This window comes from Sarcophilus harrisii, chromosome 6 (assembly GCF_902635505.1).
Source record: "Sarcophilus harrisii chromosome 6, mSarHar1.11, whole genome shotgun sequence".
Taxonomy (NCBI): domain Eukaryota; kingdom Metazoa; phylum Chordata; class Mammalia; order Dasyuromorphia; family Dasyuridae; genus Sarcophilus; species Sarcophilus harrisii.
Window position 1 is genome coordinate 240,246,723 of NC_045431.1, and position 16,340 is coordinate 240,263,062.

The following is a 16,340-nucleotide window of genomic DNA, read 5'->3' on the forward strand; positions in this document are numbered from 1 at the left end:
GGTCCCGATGGAAGGAAAGCAGTGGATGGACTGGGGGGCTGCCTGGGGCCTGGGCACATGGAGGGAAACTGTGTGGAGCGTTTGGGAAGGCCTACGGTGCTGAGTTGGGGGATACAAGGAAAGGCCAGGAGCCCGCGCCCCTTGGCCAGCGGCCCTTGGGAGGCAGATCACTGGGGCCCCTGAGCACCCAGGCGGAGCCAAAGGGCCTGGGGCCAAAATTTCCCCTGTTCCGGCCCCCTCCCCTCAGCTGCTCGGGACCCCCCCAGGATTTACTTTGAGCTCCCCAAAGCCCCCCTGCCTTCTCACGCCCCCCCCCCCCCTGAGGGCGGGCGGGGGAAGGTCCTGAGTTCAAGTCCAGACTCGGAGATGCCGTTGGCTGCCCTGTCTGGGCTGTTGGGGGGGCGCGGCTGCAGCCTGGAGCGGCCCCTCACCCGCCCCGCTGTGCCCTGGCCAGCTGACACTTTGCAGACTCACTCAGGCCTGTTCTTGGAGGAGCTGGAGATGATGGTGCCGTCCACCCCCACCTCGGCCAGCGGCGGCTTCTGGCGGGGCGGCGAGCTGGGGTCCGAGCCCCCCACGGGCACCCCCAGCACGGCCAGTGAGGTGGTCAAGAGTGAGTGCCTGGCAGGAGTGGGCAGTGCCTGCCCAGGGGAGGGTCCAGCCTGACAGGAGGGGGTAGTGCCCACCCAAGGGAGGGAGCAGCCTGGCAGGAGGGGGCAGCGCTCACCTGGTGGGGAAGGGTCCAGCTTGACAGGAGGGGGTAGCAACCGCCCAAGGGAGGGGCCAGCCTGGCAGAAATGGGGCAGCACTGACTCAGGGGAGGGTCCAGCCTGGCAGGAGGGGGCAGTGCCCGCCCAGGGGAGGGGCCAGCCTGGCAGGAGGGGCTCTGACTGGACTTGCGTCCACAGTCCTGGAGCGCTGGTGGGGGACCAAGCGGATCGACTATTCCCTGTACTGCCCCGAGGCGCTCACGGCCTTCCCCACGGTGACCCTGCCCCACCTCTTCCACGCCAGCTACTGGGAGTCTGCCGACGTGGTGGCCTTCATCTTGCGCCAGGTGGAAGGGCGGGGAGGGGCGGGGGAGGGGCTCTGTGGCCAGAGCAGCCGGCAAGCAAGGGGGCTCGGGCTTCTCCCTCTCCCTGGTCCCCAAGGGGAGCCCAGTCAGGGAAGAGCCTGGAATCCACAGAACCAGAACACGGAACGTCAGGGCTGGGAACATTCTAGAACCAGGACACAGAAGGTCGGGGTGGGAAGGTCCTTAGAACCAGGACGAGGACTGGGAACATTCTTAGAACTGGGACACGGAACATTTTTAGAACCAGGATGAGGAGCATCAGGGCCGGGCCCACAGCCCTAGAACAGCCAGGGTCGGTCTCACTTGGCCGATGGGGAGGCTCACAGGGGCCAGGCCCACGGGGGCGGCAGGTGGGGGGGGCACATGGGAGCAGAGCCCCCGTCTCGGCCCCAGGTCATCGAGAAGGAGCGGCCCCAGCTGGCCGAGTGTGAGGAGCCGTCCATGTACAGCCCGGCCTTCCCCCGGGAGAAGTGGCAGAGGAAGCGGACCCAGGTCAAGATTCGGGTACGGCACGCTCTGCCCCCCCCCCCGCCCCCTCCTCCCGGTTCAGGCTTCACCCCAGGCCCTCCCCCCTCTCCCGCAGAACGTGACCTCCAACCACCGGGCCAGCGATGTCGTCGTGTGTGAGGGCCGGCCGCAGGTACTGAGCGGGCGCTTCATGTACGGGCCCCTGGATGTGGTGACGCTGACTGGAGAGAAGGTCAGCGCCTGGCAGGGGGGGTGCTGGCAGAGGGGAGGGCGGCGGGGACACCCCCTGGGAACCCCAGCTCCGCCGTGCATGGGCAGGGCCCTCCCACTCCGCCCTGGTGCCCGTGCCCAGGGACGCCAGCTGCTCCCTTCCCACCCCCTCCACGTTAGGTGGACGTCTACATCATGACCCAGCCCCTCTCCGGCAAGTGGATCCACTTTGGCACCGAAGTGACCAACAGCTCGGGCCGGCTCACCTTCCCGGTGCCCCCCGAGCGCTCCCTGGGCATCGGCGTCTACCCCGTGCGGATGGTGGTCAGGTAGGGGCCGGGCCGGGCCGGGGGAGGCCGAGCGCCGGCTCCCCGCGGGCCTCGCACCCAGGACTCCGTCCCCTCTGCGCAGGGGGGATCACACTCACGCCGAGTGCTGCCTGACCGTGGTGGCCCGAGGCACCGAGGCCGTGGTGTTCAGCATCGACGGGTCCTTCACGGCCAGCGTCTCCATCATGGGCAGCGACCCCAAAGTGAGGGCTGGAGCCGTGGATGTGGTCAGGTTCGAGTGGGCTCCCTTCCCAGCCCCCCACCCCCGCGCTTCCCGGCCCACCTCAGGCACTCTGGGCTGAGTCTGTCTGGGTCCGGGCTGGGCCACGCCATCCAAAGGGGGGGAATCTCGCCCGCCTCGCCACAGGGGCCGGCCCGTCACTGTCACTGCCCCCCGCAGGCACTGGCAGGACTCGGGCTACCTGATCGTGTATGTGACGGGCCGCCCGGACATGCAGAAGCACCGTGTGGTGGCCTGGCTGTCCCAGCACAACTTCCCTCACGGGGTGGTCTCCTTCTGTGACGGGCTCACCCACGACCCCCTGCGGCAGAAGGCCGTGTTCCTGCAGAGTCTGGTGCAGGAGGTGAGGTCCCGGGTCCAAACCTGCCCTGGGAGCCCCCCAGCTCACTGGAGCCCTGGGCAAATCCCACCCCGAGCTGCTGGGGGGGGGGGCAGCTGGAACTATTGTGGCTGAGCGGCCTGCCTGCGACCACAGGTGGAGCTGAACATCGTGGCCGGCTATGGGTCCCCCAAGGATGTGGCCGTGTACGGGGCACTGGGGCTCCCCCCCAGCCAGACCTACATCGTGGGCCGGGCGGTCCGCAAGCTTCAGGCCCAATGCCAGGTGAGCGGCTGGCCGTGGCCGGCCAGGATTGTGGGGGCGCAGCGGCTCCCCCTTCCTCGGAGGCTGCTGTGCCTCTTGGGGGCCAGGACGGGAGGGCTGCAAGTTCAAATCCAGCCTGGACCACCCCTTGTGGGCCTGCCTGCCTCGGTTATAAAAAGGGGCTAATGGCCCTTCCAGGTTTGTGGCGAGGATCCAGTGATGGCTCGGCACAGTGCGGGGATCTAGGTGTTCCCCCTGAAACCGAGGCTTACCCCCTTAGCCTGGGGGGAGGTCCCTCAGCAGAGGGTCCCTCACCCCGCTCCCGCCCCAGCACCTTCTCTCCCCGCAGTTCTTGTCCGAAGGCTACGTGGCCCACCTGGCCCAGCTGGAAGCGGGCGCCCACCCCCACGCCCCCCAGGCCCCGCCCAGGACCGGACTGGCCAAGAGCAGTTATGTGGCGGCTCCCGTGGACTTTCTCCGCAAGCAGAGCCAACTGCTCCGCTCGCGGGGGCCCAGTCAGGTGGATCGGGAGGGACCCGGGACCCCGCCCACGGCCCTGGCCCGGGCCAAGGCGCGCAGCGTCAGCCTCAAGCTGGACAGCGAGGAGTGACCTGCCGCCCCCCCCCCAGGGAACTGGATGGACGATCCCAAGCCCCGCCCCGAGGCGGAGGGGCCCCACCTCCCCAGACTCCACCCCCGGGCGCGTGCCCTTCGGTTCTGTCTCACCCCCCCCTTCCCAGTCAATGTGTTACAAATCCCTTTAATGTGAGGGGACCGCCCGGGGAGAGGGCAGGGGGGCAGGGGCCCCGGAGGCTTCCACCACGTGTGAAACTGTGAACATTAAACCCCCACCCCCCCACCTGGCGTAGTGTGCTCTGTGTGCCGGCCCGCGGGGCTGCCCCGACCTCATCCGTCCCTGGGGCCCCAGGACTTAGCCGGGAAGCCCAGCTCCGCCATATCCGGCCAGGGCCCTCCCCACTCCACCCCCGAGGAGGGGCACGCAGCGAGCGGCGGGGCTGGAATCCCCCCCAAGCCCTCTGACCGCTCCCCCCCTTCTTCCCCCACCCCGCTTGGCTTGGCTCCTCAGCCCCGCCCCCCGGCGCTGACGGGAGCCCGCGGGCCACGCCCCCTCCTGGGTCGCGAGCACAGAGGAGGCGGGACTCGGGCGGGCAGATAAATAGGAGATTTATGCGGGGGGCGGGGCGGGTCACGAGAAGATGCCCTGGAAGCGGGCCTTGTCCTCCAGGTCCTTCTGGCGCAGCCGGTGCTGCAGCTCCCGCAGCTCGCGGCTCACCACCGGGCCCAGCGCCGGCTGCAGCTGCAGCACTTTGGCGAAGTCGGCCTGCGCCTCCTGCGCGTTCCACACGGCCGCGTGGGCCTTGCCCCGCTTGAAATAGGCCTTCACGTTGTCTGTGGGAGACATGCGCCGGGAGTGAGGGGCGAGGGAAAGGGCGGGGCTGCTGAGGGAGGGGCGGAACTGCGGGGGGGGGGCGGGATGAGGGGCGCGCAAAGGGCGGAGCGTGCGGGGGCGGGTCCTCTTAGCCCCACCCCCTCCCCGGTACTCCCCGCACCGCCCGCGAGGGTGCCCCTCCCCCCGGCCGCCCCACACTCACCCTCGTACTTATTGAGGATGGAGGAGCAATGATCCAGAACCTCGTAGTACTCCTGGGCCACCAGCTTGCACTGGCAGTAGTTGAGCAGCAGCGGCGTGATCTGCAGGTCCAGCTGGATCCAGTCGGCAGAGCCGGGCTGCTCCTGGGGGCGGGCAGAGAAGCGCGAGGGTCAGGGAGGCGCCCGGGGGCCTGGGCCGCCCGGGGCCCCTCTCCGGGCCCCCACCTTCATCTGCAGGTTCTTGAGGCAGGCGATGGCGTCGTAGTACTTGACGGAGGCCTCCTTGATGCGCCCCTCCCGGTACAGGCGGTTGCCTTCCTCGTGGATCAGGGGGACGGCCTTCATCTTCTCCTCGTCGCTCATGGCCCACGGGTCCTGCTGGTACGTGCCAGGAGCCTCGACCTGCGGGCACAGGGGCGGGATCACAGCTCGGGAGGGCCTGGAGGCCTCCGCGGTCCCGCACACGGGGGTGGGAGCATCCCAGACCCTCCTGTGTCATCTTCTGGGGGTCAGAGCTTGGAACACAGACCATCCAGGCTGTGCGGGCCATCAGGACACAGACCATCCGAGCTGCAAGGGGGGGGGTGAGAACATGGAATATCAGGGCTGGGGGGCTTAGAACATGGACCATTAGAACCTGGGGGACCTTAGAGCATGGCAGCTGTGAGGGAACATCTATATATATATAGAGAGAGAACATAGACCATCCAAGTGTACAAGGGGGCATTAGAATATGGAACATTACAATTGGGGGGCCTAAGAACATGGAATATCAGAGCTGGGGGAGGCCTTAAAACATGGACCATTAGGACCCGGGGGGCCTTAGAGCATGGCAGCTGTGAGGGGACATCTATAGATAGACAGATAGATAGGGATAGAGAGAACGTAGACCATCCAAGCTACAAAGGGGTGTCAGAACATGGAATATTAGAGTTGGGGAAGGCCTTAGAATATACACTATTAGAACTTGGGGGGGGAGGCTTAGAACATCGACCATCCTAGCTACAAGGGGGTGTTAGAACATGGAATATTAGCGCTGGGGGGCCGTGGAACATGGACCATTAAAATATGGAATATCAGAACTGGGGGGGCTTGGAACAAGATTACAGCTGGGGGGCCCTACAACACAGACCATCTGAGCTGCAGGGGGAGCACAGGAGCTTGGCAATCATCTTGCTCATCCCCCCCATTTTAAGCACCAGGTCACGTGGGGAGGCAGAATTTAAAGCAGGAGCCCCTCTTGCTGAGCTCTGAGAGGCCACTGGGCAGCTCACTAAGCCCCAGGGGACCCCTCCCGCCCTCCTCTCCTGGCCCACCAGACACCGCTCTGCTTCCAGGCCCGGTCACACTGGCCTCTGTGCCACTCCCTGCACGTGGTCTCCCCAGACGCCCAGACCGTGGCCCAGTGCTGGACACTTGATGAACGCTCACTGCTCAATCGGCTAAACAGGGAAGTAGCCTCAGTTTTCTGGCCTATAAAATGGGGCTTCCTTTCCCAGCTTTCTGAGGACCCAAAGAGATAAAGCACAAGGAGCAGTGTCCTGTCACTGTTCTCCCCCCACAGTCCCTCCTCCCATAGTCTGGGACTCCATCAATAGCACACTCCCTCCCCCCGTGCTGATTGCTACTTGCAGATGCTTTGGGGAAGGGCCGCAGCTGAAGGGCCCCTTGGCTCTAAGCAAGGCCGGTCCCCAAGCCCCAGGCCCACGACGGGGCCCATTGGACGTGCTGAGACTGTCATGGAAGCTGTGTAGGCGCCGAGGAGGGCCTGGGCAGGGTGCTGTGACTGACCCAGGGGAATCAGCTGCCCCCTCGGGGAGATGACCCTGGCTGGACCCCCATCCCCCAGCCGGTGCCCCCGGGGCCGCTCGCCTTGAGCCTCACCTTGATCATTTCTATGTGGAAGATGAGGGGCTGGGGGCGCTGCTGCAGCTCGTCCAGGTCGGCGTGGCCCAGGGAGCTGTGCTCCTGCATCTGGGCGATGCCGCAGCAATGCCGCTGGCCCTCCAGGGGGTCCTTGCCCGCCGCGATGTTACGGAGACTCTTGGACACCAGCGGGTACAGGACAACGTGCTGCCGGATGAGGAACAAGGCTTCAGAACTGGGGGGGGGCCTCAGAAAGGGGGCGGCAGGTGTGTGTGTGGGGGGGAGTTAGAACAGAGGATGGCAGGTGGGGAGGGGCCTCAGAAAGGGGGCGGCAGGTGGGGGAGGGGCTTCTGACTGGGAGAGCTAGACATAGGACCAAGAATGTGGGACCCCAGGCGGTCAGAGTAGAGGAGTCTAGACTCACTGCCCCCTGCCCTGTTGCCTTTCAGCCCGGGGAGTGGTGGAGGCCGGACGCCTTCTCCCAGGGGCCCAGAAAAGGAAGGAAGGAAGTGCTAATGGCCCAGCACATCCGGAGGCCTGATGTCCCTCGGCCCCCCCAGAGCAGATTTGGGATCTGCGGCTCATCCCAGGGAGGGGGCCGTGGGAGCGCGGAGGGGGAAGGGCCGCAAAAGGACAAGTTTAGGTTCCAGATCAGGAAGAAGCTTCCCAGCTGGGCCGAGGTCCGCACCAGGGGGGTCCCCACTTCCCGGAAAGCTTCAGGGAAGGGCTGAGGACCCCGGGCAGGGACTCTGGGGGGGAGGGGAGGAAGGGGCCCTGCTTTGCGGTCAAGCTTCCTCCTCAGGGCCCAGAATTCAGCTGGATGAGGGGGCGGGGCCCACGGACCCCCGGCACAAGAAGCCGACGCTGAGGTGACGCCCGTTACACCTGCGCTGCCTGCGTCTCTGCTGCGGCCGCATGCCCCGTGGTGGGAGCCCTCCGGCCCTGGGGCTGAGCGGGGAGTGGCCACTCCAGTCCCCGGCCCCGCCTCTGCTGACCCCTCCGGCCACGCCCTCCACGTCCCCGTGACCCTCAGACCGCCGCCATCCCGACGCCTCGCTGACCGCTACCTCCGCCGTCTCTACCCCCCGAGGGCCGCCCCCGGCCGCCCGCTCACCTTCACGTCGCACAGGAACTCGGCCACCTCCCCGGGCCGCATGCTGCGCACGATGGTCTCCCACACGGGCAGCTTGAACTGCTTGCCCAGGATGAGCTCCATGGGCTTCCCCCGCTGGCGGCTGTCATCGATGACGGCTCCCTCCCCGTCGCTGCGCAGGGTCCGGAAGTGGAAGGTGGCCTGGGGAAGCAGGCGCTCAGCCGCCGCCACGCGGGGCCCGAGGGCCGGGGGCGCAGCGCCCCCTCCCGGGAGACCCCCTCGTCCGGCCCGGGGCCCGGGGCCCGGGGGCGCAGCGCCCCCTCCCGGGAGACCCCCTCGTGCGGCCCGGGGCCCGAGGGCCGGGGCGCAGCCCCCCTCCCGGGACCCCTCCGGGCCGGGGCCCCAGCGCCCCTCCCGGGAGACCCCTCGGCCGGGCCGCGCAGCGCCCCCTCCCGGGAGCCCCCCTCCGTCCGGCCCGGGGCCCCAGCGCCCCCTCCCGGGAGACCCCCTCGTCCGGCCCGGGGCCCGGGGCAGCGCCCCCTCCCGGGAGACCCCCTCGTCCGGCCCGGGGCCCGGAGACCCCCGTCCGGGCCCGGGGCCCCAGCGCCCCCTCCCGGGAGACCCCGTCCGGCCGGGGTCCGGCCCGGGGCCCGGGGAGGGGGAGGGGCCGGTGCCGAGCAGGACCCGCCCCGCAAAGCGCTTCGTGCGTGGCTACGGGCCCCTCAGATCTCTGCGGCCCCAGGGGCACAAGCTGCTGCCGGCCTTCCCATGTTACGGAGTGAGAAACTGAGGCCCAGCTGTCCCTCCCGACCCGGGACAGAGACGCTCCCCATAGGACTAACCGTGGACTTCGAGCCCCAATCCCCCGGCTGCGCCCGCCCAAGGCGGAGCCTCCTTCTCGGCCACGAGGCGGCGCTGTAGGACGAATGACAGGCAACGCCCAGGACCACGGGGGCGGTGCTTAACGACTAGGGGCGGGGCCGACACGCCCGGATCCGCCCCCACGGCAAACTCTGGCCAATCGGGGCGAGCAAGCACGTGAGTGCCGCGGTCGCGGGCCAACGGGGTCCCTGAAGCTGCGCGGCCGCCCGCTCCGGCGCCTCCCCCCGCCCCGTACACATAGCGGGCCCGCAGAACGGCGGAGAGTACCTTGGTCCCGTCCTGGAAATCGGGCAGCTCCCCGGTGCCCTCCTGTACGACCCGCTTCTCGATGCCCTCTGCCCGCAGCTTCTTAATCAAGTCCGCCATCCTGCTTCTCCGATGCTCTGCTCTCGGAACCTTCCGGACGATCTCGGCAACTTCCGGAAACGCTTCGTTTTGGCAACTTCCGGAACCGCAGTTTCGGCAACTTCCGGAGACGGCTGCGGCGCCATCTTTATTGAGGGTAGAAGCCAGAGAGAGGGAGGCGCATGCGCAGATAGAGCCCTCCTACGCCCCGCTTCTCCTTTCCAGTTCCCTGGGAACGAGGGACGCTCACTCTGGGCTTGGAGAGGCGGAGCAGTCGCCAAATGGGCCTGCGACACCGGGCCAAGGGCGCAGCTTAGCTCGAAGACTTCTGGTGACGGAGAGCTCACTGCCTCTCCGGAGGGCGGGGTTAGATTCTTTTCCTCCAGCCGAGCCCTCCCCTTCACACCCGGCCCCACGTTTTCTGGTTCTGACTCGGAAGGATCGGGCGCTGGGCTGCACCGCGAGGGGCTCTAGGTCTGGGGTTCCAACCCCCTCCCCGCCCTGCTGGCCTACGTGAACGAACCCATCGTGCCTCAGTTTCCCCCCCTGAAAATGAGGGTGGAGGAGTGAGCGATGTGAGCTTCCGCGTCACCGACACGGTTCGGGAGAGCTCGGGCTCCAAAGGCCGCCTTCTCCTTACTGCCTGTGGGAGGCTGGCACGGGCTTGGGCCTTTTGTGAGGCAACATCCGGGCTCGGGGCCTTTGAAATGGCCCTTCCCTCCTCCCTCCTCCCGTGACTTGGGGGGCAGCTCTAGCTCCCGTCCCTCTGACCACTATTGTCTTAGCTTTCCGGTCTCCGCCGTTCTTTGTACACATTATTCCAACAGCTTTTCCGGGGTTGTTCGACGAGTCCCTGAACTGAGTTTATGACCCGAGATCCCCCCAAAAAGCTTTCACGAAATCAACTTTTTGAGAACTACCTTTGCGTGTGTTCTGGAAGCTCAAAGCTATTATCAGAAAATGTTAAAGATAGAATAGAGAAACAGAAACTTGGGTGCTGTTTCCACTGTGCTCCTAGCCTAGAAACGCGAAGTCACTGGGGGAAGGGAATGAGCATTTACGGGGGCCTGCTGTGTGCCAGACACTGTTGCCCGGCCCTTTACAGATATTATCTCACTTAATTCTCACAAGAATCCTGGAAGATGGGTGCTGTTATTCCCCCCATTTAAAACGGAGGCAAACGGGCTAAGGGACTTGCTCAGAGTTACACAGTTATTACGGATCTGAGATGGTTGGGCTTAAAGCTGCCCAAGAACTGTATAACCAACCTTGACTCAAATGAAAATCAGCATGGTGGTGAGGGCCAGGAAGACTAGTTCAAATCCAGCCTCCTCTTTTGCCGGCTGTGTGCTTCCTGTGCCTCGTATCTATAAAAGGAGGCTAGATGGATGGCCTCTAAGGCCGCTAGGTGGCTCAGTGAATAGGGCCTGGGATGCAGACTTGGGAAGATCTGAATTCAAATATGACCTCAGAGACTGGCTGGGCAAGTCACTCAATGTTTGCCTCAAACCACCGGAGAAGGAAGAAATGGCAAACGAAGAGAATCCCATGGATTGTAGTGACTACTGTGGTCTATGGATTCTTGAAGAATGGGATATGATCCCTTCCAGCTCTAAACCTGTAATCCTGGGGATCAGTAATGGGAGGTTGGTCTTTCCCTCATCCGGTCCAGCCTCCATTCAGTCACCAAAGTGATTTTTCTCAAGTGCAGGCCCAACCATGTCAATACCCCCTTTGCCCTCCCCCTCCCCATTCAATAAATGCCAGTGGGGGAGCAGCTGGATGCGGAAGTTGATAGCGCTCTGCTTGGCGCTCAGAGCCCTTTGTAACCCCCATTGCCTTCACCTTTCCAGTCACTTTATACTTTATTCCCTCACACGGACTTTTCCATCCAGTGACAACAGCCTCCCAGCTGTTCCATGAACAAAACCCTCCATTTTCCAGCTCTAGATCTTCTCTCAGACTGTCCCTCATACCTGGAATCTTTTCTTCCTCATCTCTTCCCGCAGACCTCCCCAGCTTCCCTTAAGTCTTAGCTGAAATGCTGCCTTCCCTAAACCCTGTTAATCCCAGCGCACTCCCTCTGCTAATTATTCCCTGTTTATCCTGCCCGGAGCTTGCTTTGTTTGCTTTGTCTCCCCCAGGAGGTGAGCTCCTTGTGGCCAGGAAGTGTCTTTTCCTTTCTTGCATCCATGAAATTTAGCTCTTCCTGAAATAGGCATTTATAGACTTTCTTGTTGGTTTTCTCTCCAAGGGTCCTCCCAGGGCTCCTTCCCGTGATGAAAAGCCTTCCTCTCTGTATTCTGAGGATGGATTCATGGAAGGATTTCTTGACAAAGAAAGTTAACTCATTTCAATTATCAAGATGACAGAACGCTACACCAAAAAAGAATCTGGAAATAGGTTAAACTATTTCATTTTTTTTAATTATTTCACCCAATCCCAATTCTCCCTAGCAACAAGAAGAAAATTGTTCCACATAAAATTATAGGACTCTTCCACCTGAAGGTGGAGGGGGAAAAATCGAACAGAAAGTAAGTCAAGGATAATTTTAGAAAAATTACCCTGCAGATTCTTCAATAAAAAGTTACATTTAAAAAATAAATAATAAATAAATAAAATCCCTCCTCTCTCTGCCATCATCCCCTCCTGGCCTCTCTTTCTCTTGCCAGGACCCACATTCTCTTCTTCCAGTCCCCCCTCCCTTCTCCTTTTCACCTTATTCCAAACCTGACTTACCCCCCTTTCCATTTACACCACCCTCTCTAGCTCCAAAACATTTTTAATACATATTTACTTTCCAAATTAAACAAAAATTCTTCATTTCCAAAACGCCTCGGCCTCCTTAATTTCTTTTCACTCCGGTCCAAACCCTCCTTTTCTCCCAACACAAAAACTAACTTAACATCATAAATCCGCCGAACATTTCATCCACTTGGTCTTCCCTTGTTTAACACACCCTTTAGCATGGGATTTCCAAAAACCCCCCCTCAACTCAAAACAAAAACCTGGAAAAACCAAACCTCAATGCAAAAATCCACCACCCCCTTTGGGCGCCTCAAAACCCACGGGTATCCCATCAAAAATCCCCAACACTTTTCTTTTACCCTCTTCCGGGAAAAAAACCCAAAAACTTTTTATTAATTAAAATATAAATGGTACATTTTTTCCCCATTTCACAAGGAAAAAGGCAATTCCTTCAGTTTGGCCCCGGGTCTCAGGGAAAGGGCTAAATTACAAACTCCAAATCCAAGGCCCATCTTCGACTTGTCCCCCTCGGCCTCCGGCAAAAAAAGCGGCAAAACAAAAAATCCAAAAAAAATACAATTGGCAAAACTTAAAACAGAAAGGGAAAAAATTTAAAACAACTCCCGGCAAAAAAGGGCAAAAAAAAAACCCGAAAAACCCTACCCCCAAAACCTACTCCCTTAAAAAAAAACCCCCCCAAAAAATTTTCAAATCTAAACTTTAAAAATCCATCTCCACTCCTTTAAAAAAAAAAACCCCAAAACTACCCTCTCCCCAAACCCCCAAAACCCCCAAAACCCAAAACAAAAACAAAAACCCAAAATGGCTCTCTAACTCAATAAAAACAAAACACACAAAAAAAACCAAAAGAAAAAGAAAAAAGAAAAAAAAAAAAAAAAGAAAAAAAAAAAAAAAAAAAAAAAAAATAAACATTCCCAAAACAAAAAAACAAAAAATCACCTTAAAACATTTCCAAAAAAATTCCAAAAAAAAACAAAAAACCAAACCCAAAAAAACATCCCAAAAAACACCCAAAAAAAAAACAAATACCCCTCCCAACAAAAAAAATCTCCAAAACCAAACATCAAAACCAAACACCCCTTTTAAACTTATCTCCCAAAAAAAACAAACCAGAAAACACCAATTCTAAAAGCCCCGCAAACCTCCACCACCCACCTCATCTCTCCACTCCACTTCCCACCAACCCCGCCCCCAAACTTTCCCATTTATCTCCCCTCCCCCAATCCAATCCTCCACCCTTCCACCCCTCTTCCCCCCACATCACCCCTTTTCCACACACACCCCCAAAACACCAAAAAACACCAAAAGCAAAAAACACAAAAAACACCATCTTGGCAAAAACCTCCCAAACCCTATTCCTAAACCCTTTCCCACTCACAATTTCTCTTCCCCCCAAAACCAACCACCCAAAAAAACCCCTTTTTCCCAAAACTAAAAAAAGCCTTTCCCATAAAAGCAAAACCTTTTCTCCAATTCCCAAAACCCACCTATTTCCCATTCCCCAGCCAAAAACCCCCTCCCCAAAAGGAAAACCTTTCCGGCAAAACCGCCCAATTTCCCGCCAAACCCAAAAACCACCATTTCTCAAATTCCAATAACCAAAACCCCCGTCCCAAAAGAAAACCCCCTAATCCACCGAAAACCCCACCAAATTTCCCCCCCCCTAAAACCAACCCTCGCCAACCTAAAAACCCACCATTTCCCATAAAACCCCACCATTTCCCCACCAGCAAATGGAAAAGAAACATTCCAAAATACCCCAAATTCCCCACCCTCCCCAAAACCCCACCCCTTTCCAACTTCTCAAACCCAACCCTCTCTTAAATTTTTACCCTCAATCAAAACAAACACCAAAAAACCGCCCACTCCAAAAAAAAAAAAAAACCCCCCCCGCCCCTCCAACCCGCCCAAAGGGCCCCACCCAAAACCCCACACACCATATCCCAAAGCAAATTTCCGCCACTCCCCCCACACACCCATCCCCTTTCCCCACCCCCGCCCCCCTTTTACGAAAAACAAAGCAAAAACAAACAACCTCAAACCCCGCAACCCACCCCCCCATCCCCCCCCCCATCTCCGAAACAAAATACCCCTTTATCCCACCCACCCCCCATCCACCCAAAAAACCATCCTTTTCCCAAAAAAAAAAAAAATCCCTCCCGAAAAAACTTCCCCCCCCCCTCCCCCCTCCAAACTCACCCCACCCCAACCCGCCCCCTCCCCCCCTCCCCCCCCCCCCCCCCAGCACCGCCAAACTTCTCCCCCCCCCCCCCCACCCAAAAACTCCCTCCCCCCCCCCGCCCCCTCCCCCCTCCCCTCCCGTCCCGCCCCTCCATCCAGCCAGCCCCACCCCCCCAAATCAAACCCCCCCCAACCCCACCCCAAACCCTCCATTCACCCAAACAGCTTTCCCTAAAACCCCACCCCCCCCCCAAACCTCCTAAACCCCAAAAACAAACACCCTCCGACCAAGCAAAGCATCCCTCCCCCCCCTTTCACCCAAGGACTCCACCAACCCCCCCCCAAAACCCACCCCCGGGCCAATCCCCCGCCCCACAGGGCTTAAAAAACCCCCTTCAAAACTCCCCCCCCCCCCACCGGCCCTTCCCTTCAAGCCCCCCCCCCCCCCCCCCCCCACCCCCCCCCCAAAAACCCCCGCCCCGCCCCCCACCGGGAAAACCCTCCCTCCCGCTCCCACCTCCCACCTCCCGCCCTTTTTTAAAATATAAACTCGGCCTGGGGGGAAAACCCAAACATCCCCAACCACCCCCTCCCCACCCACTCCCCTGGGGCAAACAAACGCAACCCCCAAACCCCCAAATCCCCAACCCAAAAAAGGGCTCCCCCCCCCCCCCCCTCCCCGCAAAACCCCTTCCAGGCCCCTCTCCGGGGAAACCCCCCCTCCCCCCAACTCCCAGGTCCCGCACCATCCACACCACCCCCAAACCCCAGGGGCCCCCCCCCCCCAAAACCCCCACCACTCCCACCTCCCCCACCCTCCTTTTCCCCTCTCACCCAGTCAAACGCAACTCCCCCCTACCTCTGAACAACCTCCAAAACTCAATTTCCCCTCCAAACAGAAAACCAAAAACCCTACCCTCCGGGCCACCCCCTTCAAACACCCACCCTCCCCATCCAATCCCCACCCCCAATTTTCCCCACCCACCCCAACTGCCCCCGAAAAAAAAAAAAAAAAAAGAAAAGAAAAAAAAAAAAAAAAAAAAAAAAAAAAAAGAAAAAAAAAAAGAAAAAAAGAAAAAGAAAAAAAAAGAAAAAAAGAAAAAGAAAAAAAAAAGAAAAGAAAGAAAAAAGAAAGAAAAAAAGAAAGAAAAAAAAGAAAGAAAGAAAAAGAAAAAAGAAAAACAAAAAAAAAAAAAAAAAAAACAAAAAAAACCCCCCCCACTCCCTCCCCCAACCCCAAAACAAAAAACCCAAAATTTCCCCCACAGCCACAATCTCCCAAAACACCAAAACCCCCACCCCTCCAAACCCCCAAAAAACCCCGCCCAAAAACCCCACCCCCCCAACCCAAAAACAAAAACAAAACTAAACAAAACCCCAAACCCTTAAACCAAAAAACTAAAACCCCATTTTCAAGAAAAAAAACGCAAAAACCCAAAGAAAAAAACATCCAAAATCACAAAATCTCCCCCCCCTCCCCCCACCACCCCCCCCCCCCCCCCCCCCCCCCCACCCCCAAACCAGAAACACCCCCCGGGCCCCCCTTTCCCCCCCCACCCGAAAAAAACCAAAAAAAACTCCCACCCCTAACCCCAAAACACCCCACCCCCCCCCCCCCCAAAACCAAACTCCAAAACCCTCCCCCCCCCCCCCATCTCCCACCCCACTCCCCCCCACCCCCCAACCTCCACCAAAAAAACCCCACCCCCCAAAACACCAAAAAAATCTCCCACCCAAAACAAAAGAAAACCCTCCCCCAAAAAAAAACCCCAAACCCCAAAACAAAACCCCATCCACCCCCACCCCAGCCCCATACCCCCACCCCCAAAACCAACCCTTTCACCACCACCGCAAAAACCACACTTCCTTCCCCACCCCCAAAATACCAACAACCCCCGCCACCCAAAAAAAAAAAAAACAAAACACAGAAAAATCCCCCCAAAAAACCAAAACCTCCACCCCCCTCCCAAAAACAAAACAAAAACAAACCCCCCCCAAACCCCCCCAACCCCAACCCCCCACCCCCAAAAACCAAAACCCAAACCTACCCCTTTCCCCCCCAACAAACCCCCACCCAACACAAAACCCCCATCCATTTTCTCAAAATTTCACCCCCCCTCCCCCACCCCCACTTTCCCCCACCAATTGGCCCAAAACACCCCCCACATCCCCCCCCCTTTATCCACAAAAAACCTCTCTCCCCCCCACCCCCACCCCCCCCCCAAAACCCCCCTACCCGCACCCCAAAAACCCCCCATACAAACCCAAAAAAATTTCCAAAAACCCCAAAACTCCCCCACATGCTGAAAAGAAACCCCCCCCACCCGCCTTTCCCTTTCATCAACATCACAAGGAAAATCCCCCCTTCCCAAAAATTAAAAAAAAACATTCCCTGAATAATTCCAACCCTTTCCCCCCCCCCCCAATCCCCTCCAAAAAAAAGGAAAATTTAAATTTTTATTTTTCATTTATTTATTTATTTATTTTTTAATTCTTTCCCCACCCCTCTTCTCCCCGTTTTCCCAAACAAACAAACAAAACCACCGTGTAGGCCCAACTCTTCCCGACACCAACCCCACCCCCCCAAAACCCAAGCCCCTTCCCATATCTGTCCCTCCAAACAATTCTTACTCTTTCTTTCACAAAAAAATTTCTCCAAAAAAATTTGGGTTTATTTTCTAAATTTT

At 59.2% G+C, this 16,340-nt stretch overlaps 2 protein-coding genes across 3 annotated transcripts; one reads left to right on the forward strand and one right to left on the reverse strand.

Annotated features, from left to right (window-relative positions):
• Window positions 1-454: 454 nt before the first annotated feature.
• On the forward strand, window positions 455-3,765 carry PITPNM1 (phosphatidylinositol transfer protein membrane associated 1; the record flags this gene model as incomplete). Its single annotated transcript, XM_031943953.1, is given in 9 exon segments — window positions 455-613; window positions 909-1,057; window positions 1,469-1,579; window positions 1,659-1,775; window positions 1,934-2,082; window positions 2,165-2,314; window positions 2,483-2,666; window positions 2,799-2,927; window positions 3,256-3,765. Coding segments are annotated over 9 exon segments (1,409 nt in total), but the record flags the coding sequence as incomplete, so codon positions are not given.
• Window positions 3,766-4,074: 309 nt separating this feature from the next.
• Window positions 4,075-8,877, reverse strand: AIP (aryl hydrocarbon receptor interacting protein). Of its 2 annotated transcripts, none has more exons than XM_031943954.1 (6): window positions 8,626-8,877; window positions 7,498-7,677; window positions 6,402-6,590; window positions 4,743-4,919; window positions 4,520-4,661; window positions 4,075-4,316 (listed from the first exon to the last, which is right to left on the reverse strand). In XM_031943954.1, the coding sequence occupies exons 1-6, from the start codon at window positions 8,722-8,724 to the stop codon at window positions 4,114-4,116; spliced, it is 990 nt and encodes a 329-aa protein (XP_031799814.1). In that variant the 5' UTR covers window positions 8,725-8,877; the 3' UTR covers window positions 4,075-4,113. The 2 variants fall into 2 exon arrangements, with proteins under 2 accessions (XP_031799814.1, XP_031799816.1); XM_031943956.1 differs by lacking the exon at window positions 8,626-8,877 and adding an exon at window positions 8,319-8,529.
• Window positions 8,878-16,340: the final 7,463 nt, after the last annotated feature.